The sequence below is a fragment of the Sarcophilus harrisii genome, chromosome 5 (assembly GCF_902635505.1).
Source record: "Sarcophilus harrisii chromosome 5, mSarHar1.11, whole genome shotgun sequence".
NCBI lineage: Eukaryota > Metazoa > Chordata > Mammalia > Dasyuromorphia > Dasyuridae > Sarcophilus > Sarcophilus harrisii.
Window position 1 is genome coordinate 201,278,024 of NC_045430.1, and position 19,365 is coordinate 201,297,388.

General features: G+C 36.2%; 1 protein-coding gene across 1 annotated transcript in view; it reads right to left on the minus strand.

Moving 5' to 3' along the window:
• Positions 1-18,836, minus strand: part of RHEB (Ras homolog, mTORC1 binding) — a 55,872-nt gene extending 37,036 nt beyond the window's left edge. The window contains exon 1 of the mRNA XM_031939456.1: positions 18,586-18,836. Coding sequence (XP_031795316.1) covers positions 18,586-18,637 — 52 coding nt within the window. The 5' untranslated portion in view covers positions 18,638-18,836. The remainder of the gene's footprint in view (positions 1-18,585) is intronic.
• Between the last annotated feature and the right edge of the window lie 529 nt (positions 18,837-19,365).

The window sequence follows — 19,365 nt, forward strand, 5'->3', positions numbered from 1 at the left end:
TTCAACTTAACCATCTTGATCTAAAGCTTTAGAAAGTTATTTTTTCCAGCGTCCCAGAACAAGCACTAAACAAACTCATACGTCTACCTAGCTTTATCCACTATACCACAGGCTTCAAAACAGGGGCTTGTGTAGTCATCAAATCCCCAGATTAAAATGTATTTGGGAGATTTAACCAAAACCCCCCCCCAAAACAAAAAACCCCCACCACCAACAAAAAACACACCACAATAGAACACAGGTGTCAATTAAATGGTTTGGTTTAGGGGCCCTCATTTTTTATTTGTGCTTTGATAGCATATCATTGCTAATTTCACTGCTAAATACAATGTTGGAAACTAACTTTTAAAGGGGGATGGGGATGGTCACTGCAAAACAATGATAGAACAGAAAAACATCAATAAAACGTTAAATCCCCAAATTTTATTTGTCTTCCCATACTAAATAATGTTATATTGGTCCTCCTTAAAAAAAAAAAAAAAAAAAAAAAAAAAAAATCTGTTATAAAGACAGATTTCTGGGAAGGAGGGAGGGGTGACAAAGAATGTATTGGGAAACAAAGGTGATACAAAAAACAAAAAGTATGCAAAAAAAAAAATAAATGTTATAAATCTGGTTTAGTTATAACTTAGTTAACAAAAGTTTAAACTATAATGTTGCTTCAAATACTTTCAATTCTTTGCACATGATGCTCCATGTTTCATTTCCGTGTTTCTGGACTAGCTATTCCCCATATTTGGAATGCTCTCTTCTTCCCAACCTATAACTCTTAGAATCCTCAACATTCCTGTCACCTCTTCCTTCAAGAAGGCCTTTCCCAATCCCTTCCCCTGCTTCAGCATCTGATGTCAATTCCATTAGAGTTACCTTCAAAACACTAGAAGGAATCAGTCCAAGACCCTCAAGGTAATAAGGAAGGGCTCTCTGGAAGAATTATGTAAGGATAAAAGTAAGAATGGCACAAGGACAACTTAAGAGACATAGAAAATAAAGCACTGAGCCTGAAGTCCAAAAAAATGAATTCAAATACAGCTTCAGACATTTATTAGCTGTGTGTCCCAGAGGAAGTCACTTAACCCTGTGTGATTTATTCATCTATAAAATGAGCCAAAGAAAATGGCATAATACTACAATTATCTGTTTTCAAGAAAATTCCAAATGGAGTCATGAAGAATCATACATGACTGAAATGACTTAACAACAAATTGCACAGCATGAGGTTATACTTTTAACTGGTATATCTTGTCCTTTCACCCTATACATCTAAAGTGTGCCTCTCACACAAGCTACCACCCTAAGTTCTGACCATTACTTTTAGCCTAAATTACTCTTTAAGAAACTCCTAAACAGTCTTATCTCTATTCTCATTACAAATGATGCACTGCTAACAAATGATTTTCCTTAAAATTATGGATCTAGCTACAGGACTCCTTTATTCAATCAACTCTAGGAGCTCTTGCCTATTACTTGTAGGATAAAACACTCTACAATCTGGTCCCATCCCAGTCTTTTTTTGGCCTTACTGGACAGCGGCTTTTTCTTTGTTCCTCAAACTCCCACTCCTGTGACTGTGTACTGATACCTGGAATACACTCTCTCCTTACATAAAATTTCTTCCTTTAAGCTGCAGCTCAAGGATCTTTTTTTTGCACAAAGCCTTGGGGTTTTGTTTTGCTTCACTATACTCATTTGCTAGAAGAAAAGGTGGCTTCTACTGGAATTTGAACAGATAAGTTCACAAGGAAAGTAAAATAAAAACTTCAATAAAAAATACACAGAAGCAAGCAAAAGTCCAAATAGTAGTGCAATAGGGTAATTTTGTTACAACTTTGTTAAATATAATATATACTTTCTGAAACAAATTATACATAAAGTTTCAGATGAAATTGTTTTTGTTCACTGTGTATTTAAATATTTGTGACTGAGAAATAAGATCATAAAATAAAATATTAAAATAAAGTAATTTCTGTTATCCGCACAGCAGGCACATAAGAATTACTTATCATTTAAACAAACACAACAGAACACATTAAGTGTCATTTACTTCCAAATACAGTATAATCTCCTTGAGATACTAAAGTTATTCTAGTAATTCTCCCACTGCTTTGCTTCTAGAATTCTACTTTTCTATTTGTCATAAGAACAAGAAAATTAATAACCAAGCCTAATACCTTTTCTTTTAAACAAAAATCGGCTTGATTACATATATATCTATAAATAATATTCACTTTCAAAGGATAAAAAAAATGTACTACCATTGAAGATATTTCCAAACATATGCAATAGGCTCTAAAGGCAAGTCTAAAACATTCCGAAAAATAGCAACAGGATCACTTGAATTAATCTCTCCATGGGCAATATTGTGACAATATTCATTTGAATATATAATAACTATCATTTAAAGCAGGAGTTCTTAACCTGATATTCACAGATAAGAGGGTCTGTGAACTTGTATGTCATTAATTGACTGAAATTTAGGATCTCTTTAATAATGGCTATAAAGAACATTCTTTTGAGAAGAAATTCATAAGCTTCAGTCTGCCAAACACACAAAAAAGATTAAGCGCCCCTGTTCTAAATTCCAAAAACAATGTTATCTTTTGGTGTAGAAATGCATCTGGTTATTCAAAGGCTAAATTAAGAGAAGCAAAATTTCTGGTAAGCATTAATTTTATCAAACTATGGGACTTATATGGGACAAACATGGGACTTAATGACACAATATGCGTTAGAGGGCTGAAAGTGTCACCAAAAGTGAGCAACGATGAAAAAAAAAAGTTTAGTTAACAGTACTCATGAAAAATGGAGAGGCTGCTTAAAAATAAATGGAGGGAATCCATAGTGTCAAAATCATCAATCTGTCAAAAAAAAAAAAATTAAACTAATAACAACATAATACAATACATATTAATGCACAATATAATATAAACTAATAACATAATACAATATATAATAATTCCTGCCATATTTAAAAAGCAGCTGTTGCATCATATATGTGTATAAAAATCAACAGTTTTTGATATCCCAGAATGACCTATTTTGTTTCATGAGAGTTGACGATATTTCTTGGGAGAGGAGGATCTCTTCAGCACTATGTAGTAAAAAAGCACATTCTGGTCCAACTGGTTTTCCAGGAACTTCTAGAACTCAAGGAGTTCTCAGTGACCTAGAAATAGCTGGATAAATCAACAATAAGTCTCCAATCCTCCATCTAAGATTAAAGAAAGAGAAATTTTTGAACATGGGAATTAAGATAGATGATCCTAAAAATGTTATTCTAGCTACATGCTTAGTAAGACTTGGCTTTAAAATTAACTACTGTCCCAAGTATTGAGTTTAGTAATCAATTTTTGTTCTTTCTGGCAGATAAGTTATATTTCACAACTAGTAGAGGAGTAATGGACGAGTACTCAATAGGCAGAGTGAGAGCTATAGTTAATGTACTGTTGGCTTTCAAAAACCCACAAGACATTTTTGTTAATGCCCTCTGTCACAAGCAGAAATGTTAACGAGTTTTGGTTTTGCTCAATGGAAATAAAAGTAGATTCCTCTCCAGAGTCCACATGCAGGACAATTCATTTGCATAGATGGTTTCAGGGGATTAAATCTTGTCAATTGTGACTGCAGTTAATCTTGGGTCTAAAGGAATGTCTCTGAGAAAGGACATTCACTATATGAATCAGAAGCCCTTCCGGTTCTAGTTAAGATTTGAGAATGGCTGCCTTCCCTCCTACCAACATCTCTCAGAAACCAAGGTTTCCTTCATCTTAACTGAAGATGTTCTTGGATCCTCCTAGCTGCTAGTATCACCCCTCCAAAATGGTCTTCATATCCTTATACATAAACATATCTCCCCCAATAAATGTAAACTCCTTTTAAGTAGGAACTATTTCATATTTGTTCTCATTTCATCATCTAGCACAAAGTAGGTGATTATTTTTCCTCTCTGGACTTCAATTTTTCCCAATATCAAAGTGAAGGAACTGAGTTGGGTTGACTGATCTCTACTTAAAAGGTCACTTTCTACTCTAATTCTCTGTCTATATCGATTGTCAGAGACAAAGAAATTCTACATATATAAGGAAAATTGACATCTATACTTCCTTTAGTCACACCTCTAGCAGAAGGGATATAGGACCATATTACAACAATTTATCTAATAAGAGCTCTGATATTTAATTACCTTGGTACCTCAGGCCTTTCATTTGGGAGGGATGGTAACCAGAATGTAAATCTTTATCAACATTTTATATACCTTTTTTAGTTACACTTCACCCAGTTCTTGATTGCTTTGAAACAGGGGTGAGAAATGTTTAGCCCAAGAGCCATAAGGTCCTCAAAAATCACCTGATGATCTGAAACAACTTCCCACTACTTGAGTTCTTTAAGTTGACAATTTTGTATGGTCTCTGAATGATGTTATAAATATCCAAATGATCCAAGGCAGAAAAAAGGTTCCCCACCCCTACTATAAGAGGACATACATAGCACATCATTTGTTATTAAAATACCCCCTTTTCCCCACCCACATAATCTCCTAAAACCAGATTTTCTCCATATATTTCAACCAAAATAACATGTCACAACTGAATGTAAGAGCAAATACAAGAATGCGAAACTGAAGATATTTGAAAAACTATGTAAAACAGTGCCACTCATCACTAATTTGTTTTATTCTAGGAAAGTTTTTTTTTTCCTTAAAAAAAATGTGTTAACAGTGGTTCATTATTATTTTTAAATGAATTTTTTAAAAATTTATCAGTTTTCATTTTTAATATAGTGTTATGGGTACATATATAAATGTATGCATACATCTTCCATGTAAATAAAGCTCTTTGAAGTCCTCAATAATTTTTATGAATGTTGTAGAGAGGCTTGAGACCAAAAACTGTGAGAAGAGCTACTCTAGGTCAACTTGTCCTTTTGTTAAACTATAATTTTTATGAATAAAGGGCTATGTATGAAGTCTGTCAAAACATTAACTCAATTTTCACATCAGAAAAAAAAATCTATTAAAAGATGCTATAAAATAGCATCTTTTCCATTTAATGACAACTTTCCTATAAAGGGTATATAAGAAGAAATTCCTCTCTATCATTACTATAAACATTTATCATCAACTTATCACATTAAGGTTTATAATGCTTTCTCACATCCAGTCTGTGAATTAGTTAGCTAGTAGTGCAAGTTCTTCATTTTTAAGTAGCATTCATAGTCCACAGAGCACATCAAATCACAAGAAATTCAAATATGAATTTCTGTCAGTCGAGAATTTCTCTATTGGTCAAATTTGTGAAGTCTCTTAAATGGGAACATGTTAAATGGGAACTTGTTGCAGAATTCAAATTTTTCTTAAGTTTTAGCTGCATCTGGGACATTAAATCATTTAGTATCTGAATGGCTGAATCAATTAATCACTGATTAGGTGTTGCCTTACTCAAACTGAGACCTTAGTTTAAAAACTGAAACCTTAGTTTAAAAATTTAGGCAGAGGTCTCTCATTGCAATCAGGGCTATCTCCAAGTCACTTGATCAATAGCCCCTGGACCCAGGTTGCTCTGAGGAAGGTGAGGCTGGTGACTTTGCACAGTTCTTTTTCATTTTCTAAATAGAATTCACTTGCATGTCATGGCATCAATTCCCTGATGCCATGGTTGTCTTCAAGAACAAAAGGAAAATTAAGATCTGAAGTTCCTTCAAAAGTGGAACTTGACCCAAGTATTCTTATCTACTCTAACATACAATTCCATTTTACAGATTATAGTAGTCAGGCTAGACATTTTCTCTCTGAATGCTATTAATACATATGGATACAGAAGTATCCAGTCTCTCTACTTTCAGGTCAGTGTTTTTATTCACCAAACCACACTCAAAGCAAGGCATCACTGCCAAAAATATATCACAGAACACTGAACTCAATTACTTAATTTAAGTAAAATAGCAGTTTCTAAAAGTAATGGAAAGTATCAAATATATATATATTAGACCAAATGAATGAAATTTGTTAAATGACAAAGTAACCAAAGAAATTATACAACTGGAAGGACATTCAACAGTTAAAATAATATAATATAATTATAATATCAATGTGTGTATATATATATATATATATATATATATATATATATATATATATATAAAGGGTAATTAACAAAGGAATCATTTTGAAATAATAAAAGGAAATCACAACTAAAGCAGTGATTTATGGGAGCTGTTTTAGTTACTATTTTAAAAAATGTTCTCAGAATTTCCTTCCTCCTTTGAGTCCTGCCCAAACAGAATTTTTATGATTTCAATTACCTAAAGAGCATGTCTTTACTAGTTATAAATTCTGTAATATTTAGGAGGCAATGAAAACATTCAGCAAAGATACTGCTGACAACACTGAGTATTATGTTGAAAGAATTTAATGATGGGAAAGGTACCGACTAGGAAAGGCTGCTGAAAGAACATTCAGAATCTGACTTAAAAGGGATGATAAATGAAAACAAATCTTTGCATACAGGTTTGGGTTTTTTGTTATTACTCTCAGAAGATACTAGTAGGACTTTTAAAAGGATTCTTCAATGTACTTAAGACTTTCATAGGATTTACAGATAGAAAGCAGGATTACTAGGCCCAAACTTTGCTTTAAAGAAAACAAAACTAAAGACCCAAAGTTTTTAAATTCTTTGTCTCACAGGTAGTAAACAAAAAGACTAGGATTTGAATGAAATTCTCCAACTCCAAATAACCAAGTACTAATACTCAATAATTGATGAATATGAAAATGTAAGTGGTTGTCAGGGACACTGACACTGATCTCTTTCTCTTTTTTCCTACTATTTTAACACCTTGGAGAGACCTCTTGACTTTAGGTCCCATTCTCACTGATACAAGTAAGGACAAGAGTGAAGCATATGATGGATGTGAGGAGGCTCAACACACACAGGAATACAGAATATACTCAAGAGTAACAATGACCCAAAAGACAAAAGGCCAATAGGGGATAATTGTCTGGAATTGGGGAAAGATAAGACCAGGGTCCTTTGGAAATACCTATTTAGGTCAAAATCCTTCTTAATTATTAATAACAATGAGCTATGTAGTAAACGGATTAATGATGAGGTAATTCACTGTACTCAATGTCCATAAAGACTGTAAGTAAAACAATCTACTTGGAACTTCAAGGAAAACAGTTATGTGTCACTTCCTTAATTTTCCTGCACCTGAGGCAGCTAGGTAATATAGCAGACTTTGATTGAACCTGCAATCAAGGAGACCCAAGTTCAAACCAGTCTCACTTTTGTGGCTCTGGGCAAGTCACCTAACTTGTACAATATAAAATGTTATCTTAGATGCACCTCAATTTTTCAAATTATGCCATTCAAATCAACCAATATTTTCATTAAATACTTACTCTGTGGTGTATTATATCAGGCTCTGGGGATCCTTGACCAATCAGCTTTACTATATCCTTATCCTGAGAAAAAGTTTATAAATCTAAGCTCCATTGGACTTTATTACTTATGAAATAAGATCACCAGCCCCTCCCAGGTACTGCAATTGAATTCTCCAATGGGTTCTCTCTTTCATCTAGAATGTGAGCTCTTTGAGAGCAGAGGCTCTTATTTTTTATTATATATAATCTCAGTGTCTTGTACAATGCTTGATAGCTAAGCATTTAATTATTTTTTATTACAAGATACTAAATGAATTTTAGTCATTACTATTAAGAAACACATTAAACTATTAAGTTTCACAGTTCAAAATTCATTGGCATTTCCAAGGATCTCCAATTTTATCAGTATTAGACCATACCAATAATAGACCAAAATCACTCCATGTCTTCTCTTCTCACTAAATTGAGCTAGTTATGAAAGGAGAATGATATCTCAAGTGCACACTAGCATCCCCAAAAGGAAAGCCTATGATTGAAAATTGGAACATGACAATGGGAACACTAAGAATGAATAAAAAAGCATGTATTAAGTGCTTACTACATACCAAGTTCTGTGTAAAGGGAGAAAGAGAGAACAGAGAAAAGTGAGCCAGTCCCACTATCTAAAAAGGAGCTCCCTTCCTAACTGGGGGGGGGGGGGGGGGGGGGGGGGGGGGGAGGGGGGAGAAAGAAAAAATGAGGGGAGAAGGAAAGAGGAGGGTATAAAAGATAAAAAAGAGAATTCACCCTCAGGGTAGATGGAAAACCCAATCAGTGCAATGGGACAGATGACATTTGTTGAATGGACTCCGTGACAAGATAATTGGTGGTTCTCCACCTTACCAGAAGGATTTAGAGAACTGCAAGCACTTCCTGTTCAGCCATCTCAAGATTAGGGCAGTCATGGATGAAAGAAATGCATAGGAGGATGATCTAAAATTTGAGTTTATAACTAGGGTCCACAGACTGATCAATAAAATAAGTAGATTTCAGGGACTCATGAACTTGGATTTTGGGAAAAAATTTATTTTCACTAACTAAAGTTTGCATTTTTTTTTCCAATTGTGAAATTTCTAATAAAATATTCTAAGAAGGCATTCATATGTTTCAAAAGATTGATGAATGGGTCCCATGACAGATTAAAAAATTAAGGACTCTTGTTTTAGAGGTTAATAATCTAGTAACTGAATCTGAAATAACAAATGATAAATAAGTAGAGACTATAGAACTTTAAGAATTAACCAACCAACTAGTACTTATTAAGCACCTACAAAGCCAAGCACAGTGCTAACCAATGAAAATACAAAAAGAAAAGATTGTCTTTACCCTCAAGAAGATCACACTCTAATGGGGAAGACAAATATGCAAACAACTATGACTAAACTAGATATACAAAATAAACTGGAAATAACCAACAGAGAAAAGGCACTAGAATCAAGGAGGATTAGGAAAGGTCTCCTCTAGAAAGTGGGGGTGTAGCTGAGATTTGAAAGAAGTCAGGACACAAAGAGAAAGGTGAGAATTCTAGTCATAGACAATTAGCCAGTGAATATTCCTAGTTGAGAGAAGCATCTTGTAAAAAAAATAGCATGGAAACCAGCATTAACGGACAAAAAGTAGATGGGGGAAGAAAAAGAGATGTAAGGAGACTGGAAAGATAGTATCTATCTATCTATCTATCTATCTATATAGTAAGTAAGTAAGAATTCCTGAAGGAATGAGGGCCTGTACTAGAGTGGTGGCAATGTGAGAGAGAAGGGAGGTATATATGAGAAATATTATGAAGATAAATTAATAGACTTTACAAACAGGTTAGATATGGAGAGGCTGGGGGAGAGGAATTTGAAGATGATACCTAGATTTCAAGCCTGGGTGATTGGGAGAGTGGCAGTAACCTCAACAGTGGCAGGAAAGCTGGAAAAAAGGTTTGTAGGAAAAAGGAATGAGTTTTATTTTGGGTATATTAAGTTTTAAGATGCCCATGGCACTTCCAGTTCAATATCCAATAAGCTGTTTGAGTTTGAGTCTGAAATCTAGAGAAGTTAGGGCTGAATAAATATATGGAAGAGTCATCTATATAGAAACTGAAACAATGAAAACTGATGACAAGTAGTAATGAGGAAGAAAAGGGCCCAGGACTGAGCCCCAGTTTAGACACGTATTCGCAATCTAATGTTGGCTAAGTTTTTTGACTGCTTAGAGCCTCATTTTCCTCATCTGTACAGAAATGTAAGTCAGTGTTAAGTTTTGTGGAAAGAACATAGGACTTGAGAGTCAGAAAACCTGTGTCAGTCTTGGTTCTAAAAATGAATCACGCTAAAAGGCAATATATAAATAGGTCACAATTCTTTCCTCATATTAATAATCATGACAGTGGTAGTCATACTACTTATCTGTTGGCAATTCTACCTCTTTAATATCCCTTCCATCCATTTCTGCCTACTCATAAGGTCACCACTCTATTTTGTGCCTTCCTCGACACTGACCTAGGATACAGTCACAACATCTTAATTGGTTTCCCATATCCAATATCCCCTCTATGGAAACCTCCTTTTCAGTTTTTCTATAAATATCAAGAAATAAATATTTTACCAATTAAAAAAGCCTTTCTAGATGCTTCCTAAGAGAAGGTAGGTTATGTCAAGAGCAAAAGGAAAATGTATTAAGATTAGAAATCTTATTTAGGGAGGAAAAGCATCCCTTGCTGGTTAAGGACTTTGCCTCTATGACTTACCCAAGTAAATCACCAAAATTGACATTACTAAGTATTCAGAATGCAAAAAGACAAAGCTGAATATATGAAACTGAAGAAATCACCATCAAGTCAAAAAGTTATGAAGGAAAGGGAAGAATACCCAAGATAAACTCCTTTGAGGCATTCAAGATTGGAGCTATAACACCTGGATGTTGAAGATCCAGCAAAGGAGAATTGAAAAGAGGTGGTCAAATAAAGAACTACCAGAAAGGGCAAGAAGAAACCAGAGAATATGAAAACCTAAGGAAAAAGAAATAGGGAAGAACTACCTATCCATTCAGAGTCCCCCAACCCCACCCCAACCTGTTTTTGGTTCAGAATACCCCAGGGAAAAAGACACTTTCAATTCCTGAAAGGAAAAGTCAAGCAAATATTTTAGTAATTAATTCCCTCCTCTAGACCTTAGATGCCCCATACTTGCCTGGAATGCACTGTCCTCTCTTGGTATCTCTGGCTCCCTTCAAAACTCAGCTCAACTCAACCCTTTCAGAAGACCTTTCCCGATTTCCCCAGTCTCCTCTTCCCCACATCACCTACCAATTACCACATATTTACTTTTGTATATAGAGGCCGTATTTATGTGTAAATATCTTTATTTCCTCCCTCTTTCTTGTTCTATTTAAGTTCTGGGAGAGCAGAGATTGTCTCATTTTTGTATTTCAGTCAATAAACATTTATGTTTTTATCCCTGATACAGGTGCTTAATAATTGCTTGTTATGAAGTAAGTACTTTTTGAAAATCAAAGTATTTTGTGAGCTAAGTTGTTAGTATTTTTACATCTCACAAGGTTCTGGCATGACTCAAATGAAAATTATATATTAAAAGTGCTTTGCAAAAAAGCAACATCCAAATGGTATAATTTAAGTTTCTTGAAAACAGGGACTATTCTCTTTTATATTCCAAGTAACTACAATAGTGAGACAGTTTATCAAGTAAGCAGTGAATTAAATAAGTTTTTATTAACTGAAATAGTATCTTTCTCACAAACCAAGAAAATTCTTCTTTTTGCACTTATCCCTAAAAACAATCATTTTCTTGGAGGTAGTGCTTTATTACTGCCTGTTGAGATTTTAAAATTAGATCATCAGCATCCCTTGAGCTACATATTCTGCCACTGTCCTCCCTCCAACAAAGCTACTCCACATAATAATCTGGGTCACTTATAAAAAATTCCATTCAATAAAACTTTATTAAAGGTGCACGGAACATTTTTGATTTAAAAAGAACCATGACACCAAGGAGGTGATGCCACGATATGCAAATAAGCTAGATTTAAGTGAGGGGTGGGCTGGGCAAAGTCACCAGCCTTATTTTCTTCTCCAGAGCCATCTGGATCCAGTGTCAAGAAATACATCAGGATAAATGGAGAACATTGAACATTATAACACTTTCAAATGTGCACTCTGTGCACAGAACATAAGTATAAGACCTAAATTATTCAAGTATTGTCCTTGGTATATATTTCTGGGTTTAAGACCCTAACCACTTTTTGAATATATTTTGAAGACATTTAAGTCCATCTACAAATCGTGGCAGCTAGGTGGCCAGAATAGAGACCGTGGGCTTGGAGTCTCGTCTTCTTATCATCATTCATGAGTTTAAATCGAGACTCAGACATTAGACCTGGGCAAGTCACTTAACTTGTTTTAGTAGTTCTTCTGTAAAAATAAGTTGGAAAAGGAAATGGCAAATCATTCCAGTACCTTTGCCTAGAAAACCTGAAATGGGGTCATGAAGAGTCAAACATGAATGAACAACAAAAAAATTAAATTCTAGAAAATTATTCTGATTTCATGGTTAATATAACACAGAAGCACACTTTTATTCATTCATATTCCTTTATTAATTTACAAAGTAGTAACTTAAAACTCAGTGACTAATTTTTTGGGAGAGGAAAGGGGAAGGGGGGATTAGATTGTTTCTAATGACCAAAGAGAGGGAGAGAGTTGGATGTTTTTGAAGGGAAGAAGTCACAAATTAAACCTGAACCAGATGTGTCCACTTTTCAGTATGCATCAATGTACTATATTTGACTCTCATATAAATTTTGGAATCAGAAGGGACCTCAGGGGTCAGTCCAATCAATGCCCTAATTTTACAGATTTTGAAGAAAGTGAGGCCAACAAAGATGAAGATAATGACCCAAGGTCACACAGTAAATGGCAGGACTAGCATTGATATTTACATTCAGAATTTGGCTTTCTTTCCATGGTAAAGTGTAAACTCCTAACTTACTCTTTTCCACCTGACTTAGACACTTTCCCAAAATTGGGAGAGAAAAATTATATTGAGTCTTATTTTAGTGAAAATTTTTATTAATCTGAGATTTATTATTTTCATACACCCAAGAACACTAACTCACAAAAAGTTATACTGAAGCCAGAAGTCAAAGTAAAGTTAGCTAAAATTTAGACAAAATTCTTCCCCTCTCTTTGGCTATTTCTTCTCGCTCTTCAGAATGAACACAAAGTTACTATCTGAGAGAAATGACTTGTGATTATTTAAAAGGTTGTGTATTTATTTAGAAGGTTTGTTTTTTTCTTTTTCAAATTGAAGCACTTTAGAATGAGAGACTGCTGAAGCTCTACCATAGTGCTTGAAGTATAAGGTTCCTCCAAAGGGATGGGGATATCCTGGAAGTGAGGGAAGATAAATATTAGCCCAGAAGGGTAGGAAGGAAACAATAACAGCAAAGGAAACTTGGCAGATACCAAGAAAATACACATAAGCAGATAACAGCACACCGTGTTTTTTGTTTTGGTTTTTTTTTTTTTTAAGTCATAAAATGGTGAGTTAGAACAGATTTCTGGTTGTATGAACTGTTGTATTAAGGTAAATATATACTCAGCAGCATTAAACCAGCATCTTCTCAATTCCCCATTATGAAACTAAATTAATGACAAAAAAAAATCAGATGAGTACTATCAAGAGTCAAAATCCAACTAACCAATATAAAGAATATTTTGCTGGCAAAATTAAAATCAACTTTTCAACTAAAAAAAAAAAAAAAACAAAACAAAACACCCCAAAATACTACAAATGTTTCTAGCCCTTTAGAACATTGCTATTACCACCAGCATTTCTATTTGTCTAATTAGCCCCTTGAGCAAATCTAAGATCTAGTACCAAATGTCACATCTTTTGTTAATAAGGAGGTTAGTCTACATAAGCATTTTCTTTATGACAAAAGATTCCAAGAGTTGTCTACTAAACGACAGTATCAAGAAATTATGGGAGAAAGAAATTATGAAATAATTGTTATCATTGGAAAAATACTGGTGATTAATTTTAATAAACTAGAATCTTAACACTTGGGCATGGTCTGTGCAGGGAAGCTTTTCCTGCAACACATACAATTATTATACATAAAGAGGATAAAGATCAGCCCACTTTGAAGTTATACACAGGGCATCCAAATCTCATTCTGCAATTTAAAAATATGTAACCCAATATATATATTTTTATAAATATATATTTTATATATAAAAATATATATTTTTATATTGAAACAATATAAAAAATAAGGCATTTTGAAGAGATTCTAAAAACACCTTTCAAGTTGTTGGATCTTTTCCATCATTAGAAATGGGTACTTTAGATTACAGTACTCTTCAATCATCTAGTAACTACAGAAGAGTGCATTACGTAAAATATTGGTCCTATTAAAATATCCAAGTCAGCATTATTTCCAACAGGTTTCCCTACAACCTAATTCATTTTGGTTTTCTTTGTAAGTTAATCATTTTAGTAATATGGGATAAAGTGGGTTAATTTTTCATTAAATTCAAAGCTCCTTGAAGACAAGGATGATCATTTGCCTCTCCTTATATCCCTGGAACTTAAGCACAGTGTTACTGAACTGAATTAAGCAAAAAAAGGATTTTGCTACATTTCATCCCCTATCTTTCACAGTTCTGGGGAACATTTTCTCTAATAAGTCCCATTATAAGTTAAATTGGGACCAAAGGATTCCAATAAATTAGGTAAAGCTTTTGCAGAGGAATAAACTTTTATCTGTTTTACTTATTTTTTCTTTAATAGAAGGAAGAGTCCCTATAAAAGAAGACAAAGTTGGGAAGTCACTAGCACAAAGGTTTAAAGTATCTCTGTAAGGGAGATCATAAATCCAAAGAATGAATTAAGCTTTGTTTAGCTCATTCTCTATAATATCCTAGAAGAATGTGAACTACTTGACTAATGGAATAGTTGGAAGATTGGTAAATCTGGCATCTACCAATTAAGCACAGGCTGAAAGCCACAATTTTAGGTGACCTCAAAAACTAACTTTATGTGTCAATGAACAAGCATTTAATTCCTGCTCTCAAGGAACTTATAGTCTATTTGGGGAAAGAATATGCACACTTAATTATATATACAACCTATATAACATAGGGGAAAGTGGAAGAAAGGCATTATTTAGCAACTGGGCATGGAAGTCAAAAAAAGCTTCATGTGTAGAAAGTTCTGAGAGGGAATTTTAAGATGTGGGAAATGAGAAATGAAGTATATTGAAAGCACAAGAGACAGTTTAAGTGGAGATGGGATGTAAGGGTAAAAGGTCAAGACCAGCAAGAAGAAGACTTACTTGAAGTAATGTATACCAAGGTTAGAAAGATTGGTTAAGACTAAGTTGTAAAAAGCTTTTAATACTTCACAAAAAAGTTCAATACTAGAGGCAATAAGAAACTACTGTATTTATTGAATAGGGAGGACATTTGATCAGATTTATGCTTTAGAAAAAAATCACCTTGGCACCTACGTGGAAGATGGATTGGAGGAAGAGAGAGATGATATTTATCTGGACAGACAAGTCAAAGAAATGATCAGGGCCTGAATTATGGTGGTAACCACATGGGGTGTTTAGAATGAAATCTTAAACTTGTATCAGTAGGAACAGCAAGCCCTAGTGGCCCCAAGTTCCTCAGCTAAGGGCCTGAACATAAATATTGTTAGTATGGAGAAAAGGTCAAATTTAAGAAGCACTAGAAAGATAGAAATAACAAGATTTGGCAAATGAATGGAAATGAGGTGAGTTAAGAGTTAAGATTCAAAGATAACAAGCTGCAAACCTGGATGACTACAAGGATATGTCCTCCCGAGAAACATGAAATTGTTAAAAGGGATTCTACTCTAGAAAAATTTGAAACACCTATAAGAAAATCACTTTGAAATGTTGAACAGAAGCTTAAAAGAGAGAACAGTGTTAAATATATAAATATAGCAATGAACATAGAGATTATAACTGAAGTCAAGGAAGCTGATAAAATCAGAGAATGTAAAAAGGAGTTGAACCAGGACAAATTCATGAGATATACTCAAAAATATGGGGATGGGATGTGGCCAATGATCCTGCAAAGCAGACTAAGGAGGGGGTCTTAAGAAATAAAAGCATGAAAACCCAGGGAATTAAGTACCTAGGAGAGGATGGCCAAGAATCCAATGCTATAGTTAAATAGAAAAGAAGGACTAAGAAAAACACATTAAATATAATATAATTAAATAACAGCTTTAGAAAAAAGGCAATGATAAATTTATCTACAATGCCTTATAATTAGTAACAATCAATCTGTTAAGAGACAATATTTATAATTTAGAAAGTCATTACTTTTTACTAAACTATAAGATGCTCAGTTAAACATGACCTCTAAAAAGACTCCATATTCCTAAAGGGATATCCCTAGTCAATGTTATATTATTGCTGGTATTTACTATTATTGTCTAGTATAAATTAGCAAATAAGTCAATGAATCCCTAAAAGTCCACAACTATTAACTATTTTTGGTATGGTTGCCACATGAAAATTACAATTATTGTGATTACATCTTTTTTTTGTTAGTAGTGGTCAATAGTTAAATGGGATGACAATGCATATCTGATGTGAACTCACTGGAATTAGAACTTTAATAGAACAGTGAATCTAGTTTCAGTCATCAAACTTGAAAATGTATTCCAAGCAACTGGAGATTGTCCCAAAATACATGATAAAAATGAAAAGGAACAGAAAACAGATCTTACAATTCCTATTGTATCTTCATAGTGGCTTATATTGTTAAAAACTGGCTCTCAAATATCTTTGAATAGAGCAAGAAAAACCATCTGGATTTTTTTATAGGGATTGGCTTTACATATTAAGTAAAAGGGGAAAGTATAAATTGAAATTGAAGATATTACCCTATTTAACGATTAGTATGATAAAACTCTGAAAACAGCCTCCCTCCAGTAGAAGTTCCAATATTTCGAGGTCCAAAGAAGGGGAAAGTAAGTATCAATACATCATTGAGACACTTTTGTTTTAGGGTAAAGAGCTGGCTGGGTCAGAAAAACTTGAGGTCTCTTCTAACTTTGTGATTCTTTGATGTCAGGTGTCTCCTAAGATAGATTATACATCTAATTACGGATCATTCCATTTAACACAGGGAATTAGACAGAAGCTACTTCACAACCAGCAATAATACAACTTACAGAATCTAGTGTCATTGCTAAAATGGAAGTGGTGAGGTAGGAGAGAAGGGAAATTGAAAACCAAAGAGCTCAAAAAAGGATGTTTTAGATATGTTTCAGGTTGCTGAAATTTAGAACCCCAGTTCATAGAATTCAGGATGTTCTGTTTGTATAAAGTTGTCAATATTATTTCTCTCATTGAACTAAGTTCCTTGAGAATAGATACCTTTACCTTTCTTTGTATTTTCAAGAGTTAGCACAGTACATTGCACAAGATAGGAGCAGAAAAAAATGTTTATTGACTGCAATAAGTAAGAGACCCTAAAGGATTTTTAAAAATTTTTTTAGGAATTCAGTAAGCAAGCAACTTAAGTCTCTTTTCTATGATTAAGTCTCTTTTTCTATGATTCTTTTATGCATTTCAGGCAATGCATCACCTTGAAAGCCACAGGTAGGAGTAAAAGAAAACCTGGAGACTTGTAGAATAATTTGGGGGAACCACTTTCACTGATGATAAGATATACTATACTTAGTATATCTTAGTCAATGAATCCAAAGAACAATGGAAGAGTAATTAGTATGAAGTTGTTACCTAGATAAGTTCTAGCAAACAATCTGAATGAAAAGAAGTTAATATTTTTTTCCTACAATGTTGAGTAAATAAAAGTTTTTAAGTCAAAGAATACTTTCTATACCATTATACTAAAATTTTGACTTTAAAACTTCAGGTTCATGCAGTGTATAAGACATGCTTGGTATTTGATCTTTAGCACCTAAGCACAAACTATCTTCATTCATTGAAAAAGATGACAATTTCCAGAACTAGATTCAAATATATGTCAACTTCTCTTAAAAAAAAAAAAAAAAACTTTTAAAATAATCACCTAACCTCATTAAAGAATGCCAAAGGAAAAAAATTTAGAGTCATTCAAGAAATTTATGGAGATATTTTATAGTTTATTCTAGATATCCGAAATCCCCCTCCCTCCACTTAAGCGTTTCTATATTATACAGGTTTTATATCTGATAGCATCCAAATAGTTTTTAGATTAAATTTTTTTTAGGATCTAGCAAGGGTTTTGGGGGCCTGCGAAGATACTCCAAATCAGTTCCACGGGCCAAAGGTCATTAATGTAACTCTCAGATCACTTAATTTGTCAAACTTGCAATGGACACGTCCTTTCTTCAACATTTTACAAAGATCTTTGTTAAAATCCTGTGGGTTTCTCTAACTAAAAAGTTATTAGCAGTCGCCAGGAATAAAAGGATTTTAGAGGGGTCTAGAGGAAGAACGCAAGTGTGATTTCTTGCTGTGGGGAAACACCAAAACTAAGCAGCGGCAGCAGGGGGAAGGTGGGTAGGGAATGGAAATCCTAGTGACCGGCGGACGCCTAGAGCCCGAGCGTCGCCGCCGACCCTCCCTAACCAACCACGCGCCTCCCTCCTCCATAGCTCCCCGCCCCCCGCAGCTTCCTCTTCCACACCCACTCCTTCCTCGGACACATCCTCTTCCTCCTCCCACCCCGCCTCCCGAGGCCGACCCGGGCCGGCCCCGCCACCTGTCTGTCCAGACGCTAGGAAAGGCGGAAGGAGCCCCGGGCTCCCCAGCGCCCCGGGCCCCGGGACGGGGAGGAAGTGTGGGGGATCCGAGCACCGCGGGTTGGCTACACCCTTCCCCCTAAAGCCGAAGCCGCCGCGGCCACTCTCCCCTCAAAATGGTGGTTGCCGTGGCCGCCGGGGCCGCCTGGTTATGAAACACGCGCAGCAGCCCCCACCCGGGGACGGAGGCGGAGGCGGCCTCGGTTCCCAGCCTCCCGCCCCGCACATGGACACGCCGCGGCTGCAAACTTCCCAGGGGCCGCCAACGCCGCCTCCGGGGGCGTCGGGGACAGGAGGAGGGACCCCCCACCAACACCTACCCACACACCCGGGACCGGGGGAGGGGGCTAGACCCGGGGACAGACTCACCCACGGACCGGTAGCCCAGGATAGCGATCTTCCGGGACTTGGACTGCGGCATCTTCTCACACTCCACAGCCCCGGCCCAAACCACATCAACCGCGGCGGCGGCGGCGGCTCCTGCTGGTGCTGGAGACGGCGGCGGCGGCGGCGGCGGCAGCGGCGGCGGCCGGGGAGAGCGACATACAGAGGAGAAGCGGCGGCGGTGGCGGCGGGCGGGCTGGCGCGGGCTCGGGCTGGGTCTCTCTCTCCCCCGCTCTGAGTTCCCCCCGCTTCACTCCCCCCCAACCGCCCGGAACCGACCGCGAGACACCGACCCCCCTCCCCCCACAACACACACACGTGACACCACCCTCTCCCTCCCGGTTAGGCCCCTCCCCTACGTGACCCGAGTGTCAGGCTTCCCCCACCACTATCACATACACACACACACCCCAACTCAATCGTTCTTCCCCTGCCCGCTCCTTTTCCACCAAATGGAACGTGGGCTGGGTTTAAAAGAGGGGGGAAAAAAAGCTACTTAAGATTTTCTCTAAAAAGTCACGACTAAAACTCGCTGCGTCATCAACCCCCCCCCCCTCCTCGCCGCCGCTTATTAATTACGCTTCTTCTTTCCGGGCGCTGATTGGACGTCCTTTCGCCCACTTGAGCAATGACGCGACGGAAACTCCTTCTCTCATTGGGCTAGATGAAGCCAAGCGGAAAGGAGGTGGAGTCGGAGGACTGGGCGGTGAGTTGGTCTCGACACCTCCGAGCTAAAAATAAATTCCTGGCATCAACCGCGCGGTG